Consider the following 18,481-nt stretch of genomic DNA (forward strand, 5'->3'; position numbering starts at 1 on the left):
AACTCAGAACAGCTGAGGATATTTACGACGGTGCACTTTTACTTTCGTCCTCTGGGGGGAGCCTCGCTGGAAAATCAACACAGGTTGCATAGTGTACCTTTAATATGCTCTACATTGAACCCATGGCAGTTTTAGCTTTACCTGATTTAACTTGTATATCAAATCTTTTTAGGGATTTTTTTTGCCCTCTGAATAATAATCGATTTATCCAAAAATTGACAGTTTAATAATCATTAGTTGCAGCCCTAGAGAAAGATTTCAGAGTTACACAATACCTTAAAGATTTGATTTAAACTTCTGGTCTCGTTCACTGAGAAAAATATATTTGAAAGCAGATTCCTGATTTTGGTTTTAGGTGAATATTTGCAGTGGAGAAAATTTCTGAAATTTGCATTTGGCTGCAGAAATATAACCCAATTTAGGCCAGAATTAATATCACTTAAAAGTTTTCTGCCCATCTATTATTTGTTACAAGAAGAACGCATAAATCTGAAAACTTATTCAACTTTTTTTTTTGTTTGTTTTTTTTCTTTTTCACCGGAATAAATGGATCTAGAGCAGCAAAAACAGCCAGATATTAACAGAGAAAATCTTTCATGCCCGCCTCATTTTTAAGATGAATCAAACATCCAGATGACATTCCCTGCAGTGTTGCACTATGGGAAATGTAGGATTCAGCGTTTCTGCAGATTCACCCGTACTTATGGGTTGGAACTCAAGATTTCTCATTCTTCTGAGTTTAACTGTCTCTCGTTAATCTGTCCCTTGCAAGTCCCCCAACTTTATTGGAATTCGGTGCTAAATTGCTGGTGTGTCTCTAAACTTTTTCCATGAATTATGCATTTAGCATAAAATCACTCCCTGCCCTTGGAGTCATAAAGTAGTCGAGCTGCAACACAGAGAAGTGATTTTTATACTTAAACCAGTGTGTGGGATGGTCCCCTAGAAATAATCGACAGAAATCGAATAAAGAGAAAGGGATGGTGATGCTGCTGAAGCCTGATTTTTAGTCTCTAGAATCCAAAGTGATCTGATTTATTAGAGGTTCAACGGTAATGGCTACAGAGCAGCGGGGATCCAGAGCAAACACGAGAGTGAAAAGACAAAAATAAGCATAATTAGCATCTAACACAAACAAGATACAAGCGCAGAAATCAGGTTCGGAAAAATATTCTGAGATAATTATTTTCTGTTGTACCTTTTTTTTATGAAGAACATGTAAACAAGTCTCACCGTAGAACTCTGCAGAAACACGACTTCCTCCTGCTGCAAGGACAGCTAACTCTCCCGCTGTCATGGCGTTAACGTCCTCTGCATCCTCTCCGGCAGAGCGCCACAGTCCACGGGAGTCGTTGCTTTCAGTGGAAGGTACGACTCCTCGCTGCGACAGAAAGGTGCAGCTCCGTGCAGCACTCCCTGCCTGCGACACACCAGGCCTGCCCAGCGGTGGGATCAGCACGACACGCTGCGAGCCTTCACATCCCCAACACACAGCCCCTAATTACTGCACAGCCCTGCCAGTTTGTACCCTCAGGCCAGCACTGACTGCTCAATGCCAAGATGTAAACACTGCATTATTAACACTACATACAGTCTGAGCACACAGCTATGTTTAATGTACTTTTTGTATGTCTACACGGAGGCATTACATCAGAGGGATTGTTTATGTGCAGCAGCATACAATGAATTTATTGTCTCCCAGACAGTGCGTTCCACTATTACCAGATGGACGATTTGCTGCCTGTAGTGTAATGTATGCCTACAAATGATGTTTAATGATATCTTCCAGGGATGGAAGCAAAGCATCACCATTTTGGAGGCTAAATGTACAGTGTATGTCAGAAAGCTGGAGACGCAGAATTAGGTAACGTCATGTTTTTTTAGTTACTGGCTGTCAGGACGCCTCGGTGGTATAACCCAGTTTCGCTTTTTTTTTTTGTCTTTGCAGTAAGTCAGAGCTGAAAGTCGAACCCATCACTAATTTAAAGATATATTTTTTTTAAATGTTAAAAGCCTCTCATGTTCAATCCCAAATTCAACCCGAGTGAGAGGGGGGGGGATGCTGCAGCCTCTCTGTTAATGCAAGAGCAACTGCGGCTGTTTTTTGGTCTGATACACTTCTTCATGCTTTTTTTTCATGCTTTTTTGTAAACATTTTAGCTTCAAACAAAATCTAAATTAATGTGATTGGTAATTTCTCCTGGTTGAACCATCAAATTAGAGGCGGCTTTTAAATGATCTCAAAAAATCTGAATATTTGCACATTTTGAATGGAGCAATTGTGATAAATGCTTAAAATCGTAGCTAGATCTTTATTTATCTCTGATCCTATTCTGGCTGTCTGATAGTTGGACAGCTGCCTAGGGCCCCAAGTTCCTGGGTGCCCTATAAAACTCTGTTTACATGCATGGTTAATACAACAATTCCTTTTTTGTGCACATTAATTATGTTTTGATAAAAATCCTTTACCTAAAATGCTATCAGATAGCTAATAATAAATGTGTCTCAGCCCCCCCTTCAGTGTCCACCATATTGGATCAGTCCATTTGCTGCACATGTTCAGAAAGGTCCAAACAGACAGCAGCAAACCATTTGAAAACAAACCATGCAAAGAGCAGTGTTGCCAACTTAGCGCTTTAGTCGCTATATTTAGCCACTTTTCACACCCCTCTAGCACTTTGATTTCTAAAAAGCTCCTAGCGCCAAATCTAGAGACTTTTTTCTGCTACTGGAGACTTTGGAGACAACATCTAAAAGCAGCGAACTCTGCTCTCCAGAGCGAGTAGATTGGTAACCCCGCCTCCTGCTCTCCTCTATCTTGTCTGCTGTCATGATTCATGCAGCTATTATTTCATCCAAATGAAAAATGGAGAACAGATAAGCAGATCATGGCTTGTCTACAGTGAAAAGAAGGACTGGGTTATTTACTTTGGCCTTTTTGGAAACACAGGAAGGAGCAATCAGCTAAGTGAGCTTAGTGCTTGGAAAAAATCTTTCATTCCTTTAGAGACAGCATGAAAAGTCAGCTGAGTACAAAACATAGAGAGGAAAACAAGAAGAAAAGGGACAAGAAGAGAGGGACACAACCTAGCACAAATTATCTGTATCTGTATCATATATCTGTTTTAGTGTTGTCTTCTCAATGATCTAAAAACCATGTAAAAAACCAAACAAAAAACATTACAATATTTGATGCTGCCTGAAAAAAGTCAAAACCTGGTATTTTATTTAGACAATCTTTCTAATATTTTCTTTAAATTTGTGTTTACTCATTTGTAGAAATTGTGAAATGAAATAAGCTTATTTGGGCCCTTTTTTAATATGAAGCATAGTTTGACTTGTGGTTATGCATGTTCATGTGGATGTAGCATTAGCAACATTAGCTGTTATCCATTTTTATTTATCATTGTTTCCTGGTCTCGTACACAGCAGGTAAAAGGTTAAACAATGAGCCACATTTATCGACTCCCTGCAGGTGAGTCTCTGATTGTTGGAATGCCTTTTTTGGTGGAATAGAATGTGAACGGTGATGGCAAGGTAGACTACTATTAGCATCTTTTCACGATCATGTAAATACAGGAGGAAGACCTACATTTTTGACATACCTTTTATGTTCTCAGTAAAGAACTTAGCAAAGTCATTGCAGGCCTTTTAGATGGAAGTTCATTGGCCACGGAGATAGGAGGGTTTGTTAACCTGTCGACTGTGGTGAATAATGCACGAGAATTGTTGAACTACAGGCTCCACATAGTCTGGTTGTTCTAAGCCACACTTTTAGGCCGGACATACACTGTGCAATATTTTCAATCGTTGCACGCAGCTACAGCTCAAACTGTACGACGAAACCGCAGGATTTAAAAGTTCACAATGTGTGTTCTCACACTGTGTGACCCGATGCTCTGATGCGATCTACCTACCAAAAACCACATGTCGTACTTAGCGCCGAGAGATGATTCGTTAATCTGGATGAAGAAGAAGAGGAACTCCTTTGTTTTCACATCTGCAGTGATCGAGGTTCTGGTAAATCTGCGTCAACAGCAGGAATTGTCCACGAACATGGACGGCCGACTGAATTTTTAGACATGTTTGATACTGAGAGTGAGAGGCTGATCGCCCCCTGTTCCAATCCCCCCCCCCCTCGGACCGGTCTCGGCATGGATCAGTTTTTCAAGGGTAGTGTAAATGCATTTTTTACATTGAAGATTTTTCTTATGAACATCTTTAAAATAATAAGGAAAAAAAGCTTAGAATACTAGAAAGTTACCCTAAAAACTTTATGATTAAGTAATTCTTTCTCAAATTTCGATTTGCAGAAAGTGTTCCTTGCGTGCAACAATAGGGGAACTAATTTCCCTCCACAGTTGTGGACAACGTGACAGTTTTCAGGCAGCACTTCCTGTTTTGTCCTTAAGTCATACTCGGCGATCTCCGAGTTCTTGGGGATTTACCCTAATGACGATCTGTGTGACCTGCTCACACAACGCCATTGTGCGTCTCATTTCCCGCAAGTTTCCTCTTGATGTGTAAGCGCGATTCGACTGTTTACAGTAGCAGCCATTCAAAATGGCCCTACTCAGTCAAACGCCAGCCAAATGGCAGTCCACTTCCCTGCAACTCCAAGCGAAATCCCCTCCAACATCCAGCTACCGGAGTCATCCCCTCTTGCATAAGGATTCCACCCTTTCACTGAATTACAGGGTCTGAAAAGGAGATGATGCTTCTCTTTAAATCTTAATGTCCACAAATTAGACAATTTTTTGAATTTTTTGTTCAAATATTGATGTTTAAAGGAATTGTAGGGGACCAGCAAGGAAATTGGGGAAATTGTGACTGGCTGTCCACTGATTTTCGGTAGAATAAGATTTACCGTTGATGACTGACAGTGTAATGCAAACATTTTTAGCTCATCTGATGTCTTCAAGCAGTGAAGGTCAATGGAGCTCACTCACATTGGAAAGATGCTCCCCCTTGAGAAGAAGGTAGGATGGTCTTGCAGATCCATAGTTATTTGGAAAGTCACTTTGATGTTTCTTACCTAAATTGACAGAAAAATGGTCCACTACACCTTCAATAGGGACAACACGCCTCGCAGCCTCCAAAGGAAGCAAAAAGAAACAGGTTTAATTATACTGAATACATTATTAGAGAGAAAATAAAATACCCTCAGAAAGTTTCAATTAATGAATGAAACTTTTTGCAAAAAAATGAAGCTGTATTTGTTCTGACCGAGTGATTCAAGGGTAAAAACAAAGAGCTGTAAAGAGTATTTTTGTTTCCCTGTGTGAAACCTGCTTGATGTGATGTATGTGAGGTAGAAACATCGATAGCCACCTGTGGGGCTGATGAAGACACATAAAGGGATAAAACGAGCAGAGCTTCAGATCCTTTCCACCTGGTTGTAAAGGGGGTCACTCTATAAAGTGAAGTGTGTGATTGGAAAAAAATAAAATAAAATGCCTGGGAGATTCGGGATGGAGCTACATCCTTCCCCACCGGGGCGTCCACCAGCTGAGACCGGGCTGAGAGGAGAGCCCACGGATTGATGAATGAGGACAAGAAGGCCGAACGGACCATAAAAACGGCGCGGCGCTCCACAGGGAACCTTGTTTCCTCCGAAGTCTTTCTAATGATGGGATCTGGAGTAGGTTGGCAGAAGTTGTTCTGTGCATAGCAGTGAGCTGCAGAGCAGAGGTGAGATGGTCATGAAATATTCAAGGAGCAGATATGGAGTCAGAGGAGATCGGACTTAGACGGACATTTTAGGCGGAACGCACTCTGTGTGAGGCCCTGGCTTCCTCTTCTCTTTGAAAGCTCCATCTTTGTAATGGATGGCAGGATCTCTTGGGAGTGTCTAGACGATGGTGGGAAATCTAAATGCCTGGGAAAGCCGCTCGCATCCCTGGTAAGTAGTGTTGAGCGCGGGAAAAAAGTGCAACTCAGAGTGACAGGAAGTGAGGAAGATCCCATATTCACCCCGATTAACTCTGTCTTCACCCAAAACGCCGTTTTCATGTGTAACTGAAGGACGTTGGCAGGGTGGAGATGTGAGGATTACTGGGCCATAAATGGTGCCTGAACCTTATTTTCCATCTTTTTTCCCTCTAAACTCAGCTGCCCTCAGCAGCACAACCGTCTACACCCTCAGCACCTCTGCCTGTCTGCCCTCCACCCTCTTTTCTTCCCTCTTTCCCCTTCAGTTATTTATGAGCAGGACTTGAAATAGACTTCAGTATTTGATAAAAGCGTGATCTTTAATCTGAGTTGCCTGAGAAGTGCATTTCATTTTTATTTGCCATCACAGATTGATGGAGGAGTGTGGAGGTTATCCACTCTGTGATTGCTAATGTAAATCCATGCTGTTGTGCCGGACGTGTAGGAATTGCTGCAAAAATTCTAGTGCTACTGTGAGTTAAGATGAGCTAGTTGTGCTTTTCTAAACAAAACAGGAGATAAATTCGAGACTACAGTAAGGTTTTATGAAGGAGGCCCCTTGTGTTCAGCTTCAAACCCTGCTTATGGGTAACACACCTGAGTATATCTGCTCAGTTCATTATGGCAACATGCTCTCTAGCTGGCAAATGTTCTTTAAGATCCTACGGCAAATTAGCTCATCCCCTAGGATGCCTTTTATTGGATGATCCTGCGCCAGAGGATGCCGCAAAACCACTCTGGGCTCTCTGCAGCCTGGCCCTGCTGGCCACGGGGTTAATATTTAAAAGCGTGAGCTCCCAGTCGTGTATTGATGATATGTTTTGAAAATTGCTGATGCAGGCTCATTGTTACAGCGCTGTCTAGAAGATAGCGAGCCCTTCCTCCCCTCCCATCGCCTCCTATTCTCCAACGCTACCGCCGCCGCCATCCGTCCCTCCTTTATAGCCGCCAGATGGAAAACACACTAAAGCATGTAATGCAATATAGCTTGGCACACAGAGGCGTTTCACACCAACTTCATCTGGCCTCTGATCTGCCAATACGCATCACCTGGGGGGGAAAAAAAGGGGTGTTTTTCAACCAGAAACACTTCCGGTCACTATACGTCGACAGAGGAAGATGAAGGGAGAATTGGAGAGCTTGTGATGAAGCTCAGCAGCTAAATTTGAATATATATATATTTTGTTTTTCATTCTTGAAAACCCCCCCGAAACATTTCTTTGTCTCTCTTCTTCTGTTCGATCAACTAAAACTGCAACAACTTCAGTTCAGTTAGGAGAAAGAGGAGTGATCCGTTAGTCCTCTACCATCACCAGTACCATCCTTACCCCCCCCCCCCTGCAGAGATTTCCACCACCAGCTTCCTGCACCCCCATTTCTCTCTCTCTGTCCCTCAACCCCCTTTCTTCCCCTCCCCTTCCCCGGGACGCTGAATTTTACAGTACCGTCTGCAGGATCCCGTATTGTGCGGCGCACTCCTCTATGCAGAGCAACACAGCTCCGGTGGAGGAACGCTGGAGGCAGCTGTCAAGCGCAGGCTGCTGCTCCTGCTGCTCTAGTTGAGCCTCGGCGCCGTACCGACTGATTTCACATTCACCAATAAGAGACAGCACAGGAGCGAGAGAGAGAGAGAGAGAGAGGGAGAACGGAGGGAGGGAGGGAGAGTCTCAAAGTGAGTGGTGTGGAGAGGCAAGTGGAGTGGAAGAGTGTCAAAAGAAAAAAGAGGTTACAACACCTCCTCAGCTCTCTTTCCCTTCTCCTGTCTGCTTTTCCTTCTTTCTCGTGTTGGCTCAGAAGAGGAGGAAGAGGAGGAAGAAGGGGGCTTAAAAAATATCTGAAGAAAAAAAGGTGCTTTTAGTGAAAGAAGAAGAAGAAGAAGAGGAGGCGGAGGTGAGCCTCAAGTCGAGCCGCACTGAAGAGTTGAGAAGAGCTTTCCTCCGTGGACCAAGGACCAGTAGAGCTCTAAGTCCAAACACCTGGACCCCCCTCCCCTCCCCGTGACTCCCACACTGGCTGGACTGGTCCCGGTGCTCGGTCCCACTCTCCTGCCCTCGCCTGCCCACACCTGTCCCGCTCCAAACATGATGATGTACTTTTGGGTGAGTACTGAAGGCTGCCGGCGCCTTTTTCAGCCTGATGCTGTTCGCTGTCTGGAAAGCTGATGGCTCTTCCACTTCTGTGTGTGTTATCGATGCCATGGAGGCCTGTGTTTACGTCTCACTTTTATTCAACCCTTAAATGGGGGAAATATTGGAGCAAGTCCTGTTGCTCAACTTCGATTGACAGCAAAAGCGGCCGGCTTGGAATCTGCAGGGAGGGAGGGGGGGGTCATATTATGATCTCCAGGTCTGCCTTGGGTTCTCACATGTTGTTTTCGCTTCTCCATACATGGCAGTCGGGCTGCGTTTCATAAATTAATCGGCATTAAAACGCAGAATGAGGATGATTAGGGGATTGTTAACCAGAGCTGCTGATTAATTCTCTTTGAGATCATGTGTGATTAGTCAGATTGGTTTTGTCTCCTCGGTGGTTTGTATTCTCACCACAGTACCCGCCCAGACCTCGCTGCTTTTTCCTCTTCCATATGCCGCTAATGCTGCCTGCAGATCATTTTAATCCTCCACTGGTTTGCTAACTTGGAGTTCCTACCTTCACACAAACACAAAGCAAATGAATATTTGCAGCGTTGCCACAGTAAACAGTCTGAGCCGTAATGCAGTTATTGATGTGTCTCCTGTAGATGGTGTGTGTGTGTGGAAGTATTGATCGTGAGTTCAGATTTCTGGGGAGAGTACATCTTTTTTTGGGGAGGGGCGGTGATTTCATGTGGATGAATCCATTATATATGACTTTATACCTAAAACATTTTCTCTTACTTGTAAGTGAAAAAAAAAACAAAACAAAGGATGAATAACTAAAGTATGCCAAGCATGCAGTAGGTATTGATTCAAAGCTCAGATTTCCAGGGTAGAGAGGATGTTCTGAGGCCAAAGTTACTGTCTAGTAGACAACCGATCTGATATCTGAAGCATTTGTAAAGTTCTGGAAGTGATGGGAAGGGCTGTGATTTCCAAATCATGTCGTAACTTTAGGAAAACAATCGCAGGCTCGCTCCGAGGCCTCGCTCCAGCCTCTTTCCTGCGCCCATCGAGAGGCGCCCATCGCTGTCTCCTGGCCTAACTCACCTTTTTCCACCCACCCCCCTACCCTCCAGCAACACAGACTGATGACCAGACGCAGATGTGGGCTGAAGCAGCGATGCTGACAGTTTACAGCCCTGCAGCTTCATCAGAGGAGCATCGGGCCTCGTCAGCTCCAGTGGCTCTCCTCTCCTCACATTAAAGGAGAAGCATCTGCGACTCGTCGCATATGTTTAACTGCGGATCCATTAGCGTCACGCTGAATAAAACTCTTACTTTCTTCACTCGCTTCCTGCTTTCTTACAACTTTTTTCCCCCCGTCTTAACTCTTTCGCATTTTAAATTTGGATAAAACGTCCTTCTCACACGAAACAAAAATAGGAAACAAAAACTTTTAGTTGTCACACTGCAAAAACGATCTGGAAACGAGTAAAAATGTCTTAAAATGAGTGCATTTAGCATAATTCAAGCAATTAAATAATAAGATTTGCCAAGGGAATGAGTATTTTTACTCTTAAAATAAGATAATTAGATAATATCCACTTGGAATAAGACAACGCAATTGTTTTTTTCTTATTTTAGATGTAAATTGCCTTATTCCATTGGCAAAGTGTATCACTTAGCTGCTTAATTCAAGAAAGAAATGCTCTTTTTTAAAGAAAAATAAACTTACTTAGATTTCAATTTTTTGCAGTGCAGGTGGAGTAAAGATGAATTAGAGAAAAAAATCAGCTCTGCTACAAAACGTTAAAAACTAAAAGAGATCCAGACAACAATAATGTGACTTTATTATCAAGACTAGTGATTTAAATCAGTAAAAGAAAAGAAATAAAAGTCATAAAGAGATTTAGAGCTCACTATCAGCTTTCTGTGTGTTTATTCACAGTAAAGAAGGAAAGATGAATGTATGAGGGTACGCTGCTGCTTACTGGTAACAGGTGATCCAGTTAGCCTCTCCAGTCAGATTGATGTATGCCGTGTAAACAGCATTCTCACCTGGAATGGAGCCGTTAGAGCCCGGTTTCAAAGGTGGGACAAACAGACGGCACAAACAGTTGAGAGCCAATCAGATAACTCTTTAAATCATTTTTATTCATTTAATTTATCCAGCGGTCGGTTTTGGGTCATGATAAAGGGCATCATTAGAGCATTGCTCTGTTGCAGCTGAAACCCTGACTGTGATATTTACCAAAATGTTGCATTATGGGCCGCCTCCCATGCTGTGATTGGTCCGGTCTCACTGGAAAAAATCTAAATCTAGATAAGTCATTTTTTCTTAAAATAAGTGCATTTGTTCTTGAATTGAGGAGGAAAAAGGGACATTTTGCCAATGGAACAAGACAATTTATATTTAAAATAAGAAAACACAATTGCATTGTCTTATTTCTAGTGCATTTTATCAAATTATCTTATTTTAAGAGTAAAAATACTCATTCCATTGACAAACTATCTCGTTTACCTACTCAAATTAAGATGAAATACACTTAATTTAAGAAATCTTTACTTATATCTAGATCGTTTTTCCAGTGCTGTTGTAGACCTGAATGTATTAATCATTACACTGCAAAAAAACGAAATCTAGATGAGTAATTTTTTCTTAAAATAAGGATATTTTTCTTGGATTGAGGAGGTAAAAGAGACATTTTGCCAATGGAACAAGACAATTTACACTTAAAATAAGAAAACACAACTACATCGTCTTATTTTAAGTGCGTATTATCTAATTATCTTATTTTAAGAGTAAAAATTCTCATTCCATTGGCAAACTATCTCATTTACCTGCTCAAATTAAGGATAAATACACTTAATTTAAGACATTTTTACTTATTTCTAGATCGTTTTTGCCCCATGCCTCGCTTCATCATCTGTTTCCTAGACTTGGATAAAGTTTGTAATTTAATATGCACAGAATGCATACAGAGCAAAGTTCCATTGCATACAGCTTACAATGAGAAATAGATTGTAGGTGAAATAAATAACATTAGTAATAAGGGCAGTAGTGTTAAGATTTATCAATGCAAGGAGAAAAAATAAAAAAATGCAGAACAATCAACATTAGTAGCGCAAAAACTTATGGTGCAAAAAAGCGGCCATAAGGTTCAGTTCTGTACACCATAGAGGTTAAAAAATGACTTTATTCCAACCTTAATAGATTATTTTAAACAAATTTAACACAAAAGCTTAGACAGACGATACCTCAATACATCCATAAAACCACATATTTATGAACAAAAATCTGATTTAATGATGTTTTTTCCTCCCGTTTTATTTGAATGCTTGTGCAGAAAAACCAAATCAGGGAAGTTTTTGCAGAATGATGCTCTTTATTCAATGTATGAGAAGAATTGGTAACACTTCACAATAACCATCATTTATATACAGCAAAATGAGCATTTATTAATGGTTTTATGATGGTTTGTTAATGTTAATCATCCTAAACTGCATCTGAACCATTTATAAAAAGTAAACAGGTTACATTGCTCTGCTAACTTCAACGTCTTAAGAACTTAATAAATCATTTATTTACCTTTTATAAATGGTTTGGATGCAGTTTATAAATGATTCAAACATTAATAAACTATCTGTTAATCAATATTAAATAGTCTTTTTAGGACAAAGATGAACAAACTAAAGCGTGATTGAACCGTGTTGATGGGGGCTTGAATATTCACCCTGTACTGTAGATCAGACCCTGTGGTAGCTTAAGTTTGCATCGGCCTCCTGCTGGACAAGAAAGACAATTCATTGTTGTTGTTGAAGGACACTGTAGAAAGAGTTTAAAGAATGGGCGGCTCTAAATGGGGGCCAACAGGTGCTAGGGCCCCTATAGAACTGGCCCTTGTCATGGCTAAATACATTTTTAATTATATGCGCTGACACAGTAACCATAACTGATTAGTCCCTGTGAATAATTTCATGTATTTTTATTTTCAAATAAAAAATGAAGTTGTGAAGTTTAAAATGAAGTTTAAATGAAGTTTAAAAATGAAGTTGTCCCATTTTTAGACATATTCAGAGAGGATAGGCGTTTTTATCTGCTACATCTTAGGCGTCCTGAGCTGCAAGAGGCTCTTTAGCTCATTTAAGATTTTTGCTTCATTTATTTTATCCCCTGATAAATTTGGTTTAGAACTGATGAACTATTATAAGCGAAATCAGATTTGGTTCATACGGAGCCCCTAAAGGGACATGGAGGGGAAAAAAGAACTTTTGTGAGATCCCGCAATACTTTTGCGAGATCCCGCAATAGTTTTGTGAGATCTCGCAAAAGTATTGCAAGATCTTGCAAAAGTTTATCTTTTTCCCCCATGTCCCTTTAGGGGCTCCGTAGGTTCACATACCTGATGCTGGTAAAGATTCTCAGTCATCCAGGTCATAATCATTCTAAAACAGCAACAAAAAATCCACTGGACTTTGTTTCCAAGTTTGAAGACGTTTCTCTTCCATCCAGGAAGCCTTTTCAATTCAAAATGTCAGAAATAGCGCTGAGTTCCAGGTTTTATCCAGCAGCCCAACAAGGCCTTGTTTTTGCAAATTGAAACGGACGAACGGGTCCAACCCTTTGGAATGGGGGTCATTTTGGCTTCGTTTGTTAGCCTGCAATGTTCCATACCTGTCTATGCCTCTGAAAGGGGGTCGTTTAAGGGAATTGTTGGCCTGTCTGAATAGGCGGGGTCTTCTGCTTCCCTGTAAAGAGGTTGGGGTTGCAATGATAGTGGGTCATGTTCACAAACCTTCATAAAACACTCATAAAAACATCAATAACTTTTAAGAGAATGGTCAAATTATTAACAATGAAAGACATTAGTAATTATACAATAGTAAACAAACAAAATATTAAAAAAAGAAAGTCCAGCAGTGTGGAAATTACATGAGAGTTCAAATGCAAAACAAGACAAGATAGCAATGGCACATACTCGGGTTGTTTCTCAACCAACAAGCTCCTCCCTGAGTCAGGAAACGTCCTGACAGTCTGATCCACAGCAGGAGGTAGAAAATGGAACCATGTAGCAGAAGAAGTGACAAACATCCCCAGCAAGGTAGAGTCGGGTGGTCGTCATCTCCTGCAGCTTTATGTGTAATTCGAGACATTTTTTTTTCTGTTGAAAGATCGCCTTTGAGAAGATGGGGGATCAGTGAGAAATCTGCTTTCCCACATCTGGTATCCGCTGAGGTTGCCTGTGCGTGTTAGTCGGCTCGGCCGTCGTTTAGCTCCACGAAGAAGGGCGACCGCCTGCCGTTTGAACTGCAGGTGGCGAGCATTACCTGTGGTCCCTCTGGACGCCTGTCAGCCGCGCATCAGTCTGGGGAACCCGCAAGCTTCCCTCATTAGAATATTTATTCACCAAGCAGATGTTCTCATCCAGGGCAATTACCTTTGGCTTACATTTCCCTGTTGCCCACTGATATAGATGAATGTGTATACAAAGACGTCCCGGGTTATGCATGGGACCCGTGGGTGCCACCCTCCACATGTGCACGGCAGGCGAGCCTAGCGACCGTCTGGCCTGTAGCGGAGCACGGCCTGAAAAACTCCAACCTCCGCTGCTTCGGTGTAATTGGAGGAAGTGGAGGCGACATGGCCACACGGTGATGGAGAGATGGCCTGTATATCATTCTCTCCAGCCTGCTGTTCCTTTGAATTAGAGACAGGGAGAAAAAGGGAAGAGAGGCATGGAGTGGAGAAACCATGCATGCTTCTGTCCTCCCCTCAGTGTGATGAATAATTTAGCAGTGCAGGGCCCTTGCTGTCGAGTAGAGATGGTGGTAATGGGGAGACTGGATATATATATGGCATGGCGATGCTTTACGTTCGACTTCCTCGACCAAAGCAGTCGGCTGTGCCATGATGCGTTTTGCCTGCATTAATGCAATGTTTTTATTTATCGGCGAGGAACATAACAGACGTCTGGAGATGGTTTATCTGTGGCCACTGTGCCGGCTGCTGTGATTGGGTCATCTGTGGTGCATTACAGTATTTTACAGGATGAGCCTGAAGAATTCATATATGGTTTTTATTTCACGCTCCATATATGTGCGCCGCAGAGCCGTGTTGAGGCAGAATAATAAAAAGAAAACCTCAGACGGGATTGTTGGAATTCATAACGAACAGAGAGGCTGATCAGCCATTCTGGACGGCAGGGCAGCGAGTCCGGGCCGCCGGGTTTCATATTGCAGGATGAAGTGCTTGCGATGGTTTGTTAATGTATTAATTGATCTGTGTCCTCAGACGGGCAAATCAGGAGTAGTGTCACGTAGACTCTTTAGTACTCCCTGAGACGCCTTCATTAGCTGCTGCTGGCACGGCTCTCCACCCCCATTACAGGTCCACGTCGCCACACACTTTTTACCTGACTGCTGTAATAACTTCAGACGTTTCTATCTGCCGGCCAGACCTCCGACGGCCCGGACGGTTCGGGGGCTTAACATCAAATGCGAGGAGCTGCTTTGAAAAGGCTGACACTGCAGGTGATTCATTCCAGGGGGAGTCACGTGGCGTTGTTTTGTCTGCCAGCGGGTTGCTCTCCTTCTCTTCCAAGTTGGAATAACTGGCTGTTGCAATCAGTCATTAACTTCCAGCAGAATGTTTTATAACGCGGAAGGGCGAGCGAGCCTTTGTTGCGTCATCCGACTTTCTACATCCAGGAAACCCGTTATCTCCTTAACCACTAAGACCAGGGAGAATCTAGCAACTTCACTGAGATGTGAAATTGTGTATTTTCCCATTTCAACACATCCAGCATCATTTCATAGGGAAATAGCAGAGGTTTATTTCCATTCATGATTTGGGAACGAGGGCTCCACCCTTTTGTTCTCTGAGGGATCGTTTGCAATCAGGGAGCTTCAGCAATAATTCTGTCAGCGTTTGGTCTCCCCCCCCCCTTGGGGCTAATGGGTTTACAGCCCAGCTAATTGTGATTAGGACTCTGACAGCAGGTCTTACTTGCAGGATTTTCACACCACCGTCCTCTTTGATATTAGCTGCACAGCTGATAAAGAGATTAGATAGAGGAGGAGAGGGAAGGAGGGAGGGAAGGGGCGGCAGGAGGTGGTAGGTGTTCTTAAACTACAGAAAGACACCTACACGGGGGAAATCACCGGTGAGTTTAGCAGAGGAAAATAAATCCGGCCGCAGTAAAAGCCTTGCGCTCGCTTATTGCACCTGCTATCATTAGCACTTTTGTACACATGGTCAGCCTCCCAGGGAAAAGTCATTATCCAGCTGTGCCGTTATTTTTCTGCTGTTTTCTCCTAGTGGAGTGTGACTTCAGGGCTATAGCCAGCGCACCATTTAATGCCTCCAACACAATAAAGGACTCTAGCCTTAATGATGTGGGATTGGATGGCCATGCCTCAGGTTGTCCAGGGGCTTGTGAGCTGTTACTACGAGCGGCCATTTTGCCTCGCCACTGTCGAGGCTCCATGTCAATTCAACTCGGAGCGGTCCAGAGGAGGCAAGAAAAAAAAATAAAACCTCCTGATTAACAGCGGCCCTCGTCGTTTGAAAGAAAAGTGGGCAGCAAAACGATGGAGCCAGAGGAGGGAGAAGGATGGAGAGTTGCCAGTTCATGCCGAGTCGCCGGAAAGCGCTCTGTTTTCCTCTCCGACTGAGTGAACAATCCTGCGCAGTGAGATGTTTGATTATGCAGAATAATGGTTTAAACTAAAGCAAAGCAGACGTTTTACATCCTAATGACTCAGAAGATTAAATATTAAGATTATGGCTTCGCCCAACAAAGGAATCGGCAATAAAACTGGAGCAAAAGTTCAAAGATTTTTTTTTTTCTTTTTTTTTGCCCCAATTTTCTAAACCTAAAAATAGGCGGCAGCATGATTTGCACATTCAGTGCGACGATGTGTACGTTTCAGGATCACAGCACGTGTCATTCAGTCTGAAAGGCACAAAAAAAAAAACATTCTTCACGGCAATTCAGACGTCATGGCCTAAAAATGTCCTCATTCAGCTGATCTAAGGGTAGAAATGGCTTCTCTCAGCATTGATTCATTTTCAGGAGTTCCTCATCCTCTTACAGAAGCATATATAAATGGCTTCTCCAACATGGAGTATCTCATGCCTGGCAATTATGTTTTGCAGCTTTCTTAGCTTTACTTGGCCTGTTGCACCAGGAGCTGCAGAAGTCTCTCATGGCAGTCCTTCATCCTAGACGTCCGCGCTGCAGCAGAAGGCGTGTGCATCGCTAACACGCCTGTGCCATAGATATGCCCCGAAGTGTCAGCTCTCACATACGGAAAAGATTGGAGGAGAGGTCCCTGTGAGAAGGCAGCCAATGTATCCACTGGCAACCTGCCATGCATGATAAGGAAAACCTCTACTGCCCTCTCTTTCACAGCAACAAATGTCATTTATGTTGCTTTTCACTATTTCAAAACCAGGTGTTCAAACAGAAATTCAAAGGTTCGGTAAATTGGGAAGGAAAAACTGTTGGTGCACCGTCTGCAAAAAGAGTATTTTCTTTTGATGTGAGGAGGTAAGACACATTTTGCCAATGCAAGAAGATAATTTACGTTTAAAATAGGAAGATTTTTTTTTTTAGATGCCAACTATTTTGACTAAAAGTCCAACATAGGGAAGGGAAGTTCCAGTTCCTGAGGGTTTTAGCTTTCGTTCTTGGTCCATCTTACCTGAATCCAGTGGTTGAACTACCTTCTCAGTATGCATTCAATTTCTCAAGACTCCTTTTAACCATATATTTAGGCAAGGAAAGTTTATGCATGGGGAACATTTCAGTAACATTACAATTCAAAGTGCATTACTTGAGAAACAAAGAAAAAGAAAAGTGGATTGCAGTGGCGTAGAGACGACACACAGTTAAAGAGATTAAAAGTGAATCATTAAATACAAAGTTTATATCAAAAAAGATGAAATGATTTAAAAAAAACTACATAGTTGGATTGGAACCCATGCTTAGATAGCAGAGTCACAGGCCACTCTAAACAGCTGGGTTTTTTAAATCTAGATTTAAAGCAACTGAGAATTTCAGTACTTTTCCTAAACCCTGGGAGTTTATTTTAGATCGGTGGAGCATACGAACTAACAGCTGCTTCTTCATGTCTGTAATGTATTATGGAGCTATTCACTCAGTTATAAAAGTACTTTAAAGTCTATTCTCTGAGCTACACTGCAAAAAACGATTTAGAAATTAGTGAAAATGTCTTAAATTAAGTAAATTTATTCTTAACTTGAGTAGGTAAATAAGATTGTTTGCCAATGGAATGAGTATTTTTAACCTTTATTATAAGATAATTAGATAATAATTACTTAAAAATAAGACAATGCTGTTGTTTTGTCTTATTTTAAATGTAAATTGTCTCGTTTCATTGGCAAAGTTTCACATTTACTACCTCAATTCAAGAAAAAAATGCACTTATTTTAAGACATTTTTTGCAGTGTATGGCGAGCCAATGGAAGAACTTCAGAACTGGGCTGATGTGCTCTACTTTCTTAGTTCTAGTGAAGATGCAGGCAGCAGCATTCTGGATCAGCTGCAGCTCTGATCCACTTTTCAGGCCGACCTGTGACCTGCAATGATCAACTCTACTAAAGATAAATGAAGCAGGAATCTTTTTATTCAAGGTCCTGCTGAGAAATTCGTCCGTTGATCCTGGAGATGTTCTTCGGGTGACAGGAGTCGGACTTTGTTCTTGTCTTTATTAGCCTCTGAAGGTTCAGGTTTGAGTCCATCACTGTGCCCAGATTTAGAGCCCGGTTGGTGCTTCCTAGTTGGGTTAACTGAAGCTCTTTGCTAACTATTAAACACTCGTCTGTTGGTCTAAAAATTACTTCGATTTTGGATTGATTATGCTACAGAAAAAGTTGGAACATCAATGTTTATCCAGAGCTGGAATAGGTTCACAGTCAGTACTCGAGTTGAGGATGGGTTATCATCCCCCTTCTTAAATGACCATCCCCCCATAACATCCCCTGTGATATTTTATTACTGAATGTGTAAAATTTCTACTATATATTAACAGTAATGGAAATATTACCCTTTCAACATTTGGCAGGCTACGAGTAGCCAGAGAAAAATATATAAAATCAAAAAATTAACCTACCAACTATGACTATGAAGCTGATCCCAGTTGGACATTTGTCGTCTGCATTTACCCCTAACTATGTAGGGGCAGCGATAGCCATGCCAGTCCAGGGACTTACTGCAGTTCTACTTCCTGTTAAAGGGGAGTTTTTCCTCTCCACCGTCGCTACAAGCATGCTTAGTGTGAGGGATTGTATTTGAGTCAATGAGTCGATGCAATCAGCTGGTTTTCCTTAGATAGAAAACTTTGAATCAATCTGACTGGATGATCTGGTGAACTGGAAAGGGCCTTCAGATGACGTGTGTGTTGTGATTGGCGCTATAGAAATAAACTGAATAAATTGAATTGAATTG

At 42.0% G+C, this 18,481-nt stretch overlaps 1 protein-coding gene across 8 annotated transcripts in view; it reads left to right on the forward strand.

Annotated features, from left to right (window-relative positions):
• Positions 1-18,481, forward strand: part of rbfox3 (RNA binding protein, fox-1 homolog (C. elegans) 3) — a 548,753-nt gene that overhangs the window by 321,533 nt on the left and 208,739 nt on the right. Inside the window, exon 1 of one of the 8 annotated variants that reach the window (XM_015379423.1) lies at positions 7,614-8,030. The exons of the other annotated variants lie outside the window; for them this stretch is intronic. Within the exon in view, the coding sequence (XP_015234909.1) occupies positions 8,013-8,030 (18 nt within the window). The 5' untranslated portion in view covers positions 7,614-8,012. Of the gene's footprint in view, positions 1-7,613; positions 8,031-18,481 lie in introns of those variants that run through there. 8 annotated transcript variants of the gene reach the window in all.

This window comes from Cyprinodon variegatus, unplaced genomic scaffold (genome assembly GCF_000732505.1).
Source record: "Cyprinodon variegatus isolate N-32 unplaced genomic scaffold, C_variegatus-1.0 Scaffold191, whole genome shotgun sequence".
Classification (NCBI taxonomy): Eukaryota; Metazoa; Chordata; class Actinopteri; order Cyprinodontiformes; family Cyprinodontidae; genus Cyprinodon; species Cyprinodon variegatus.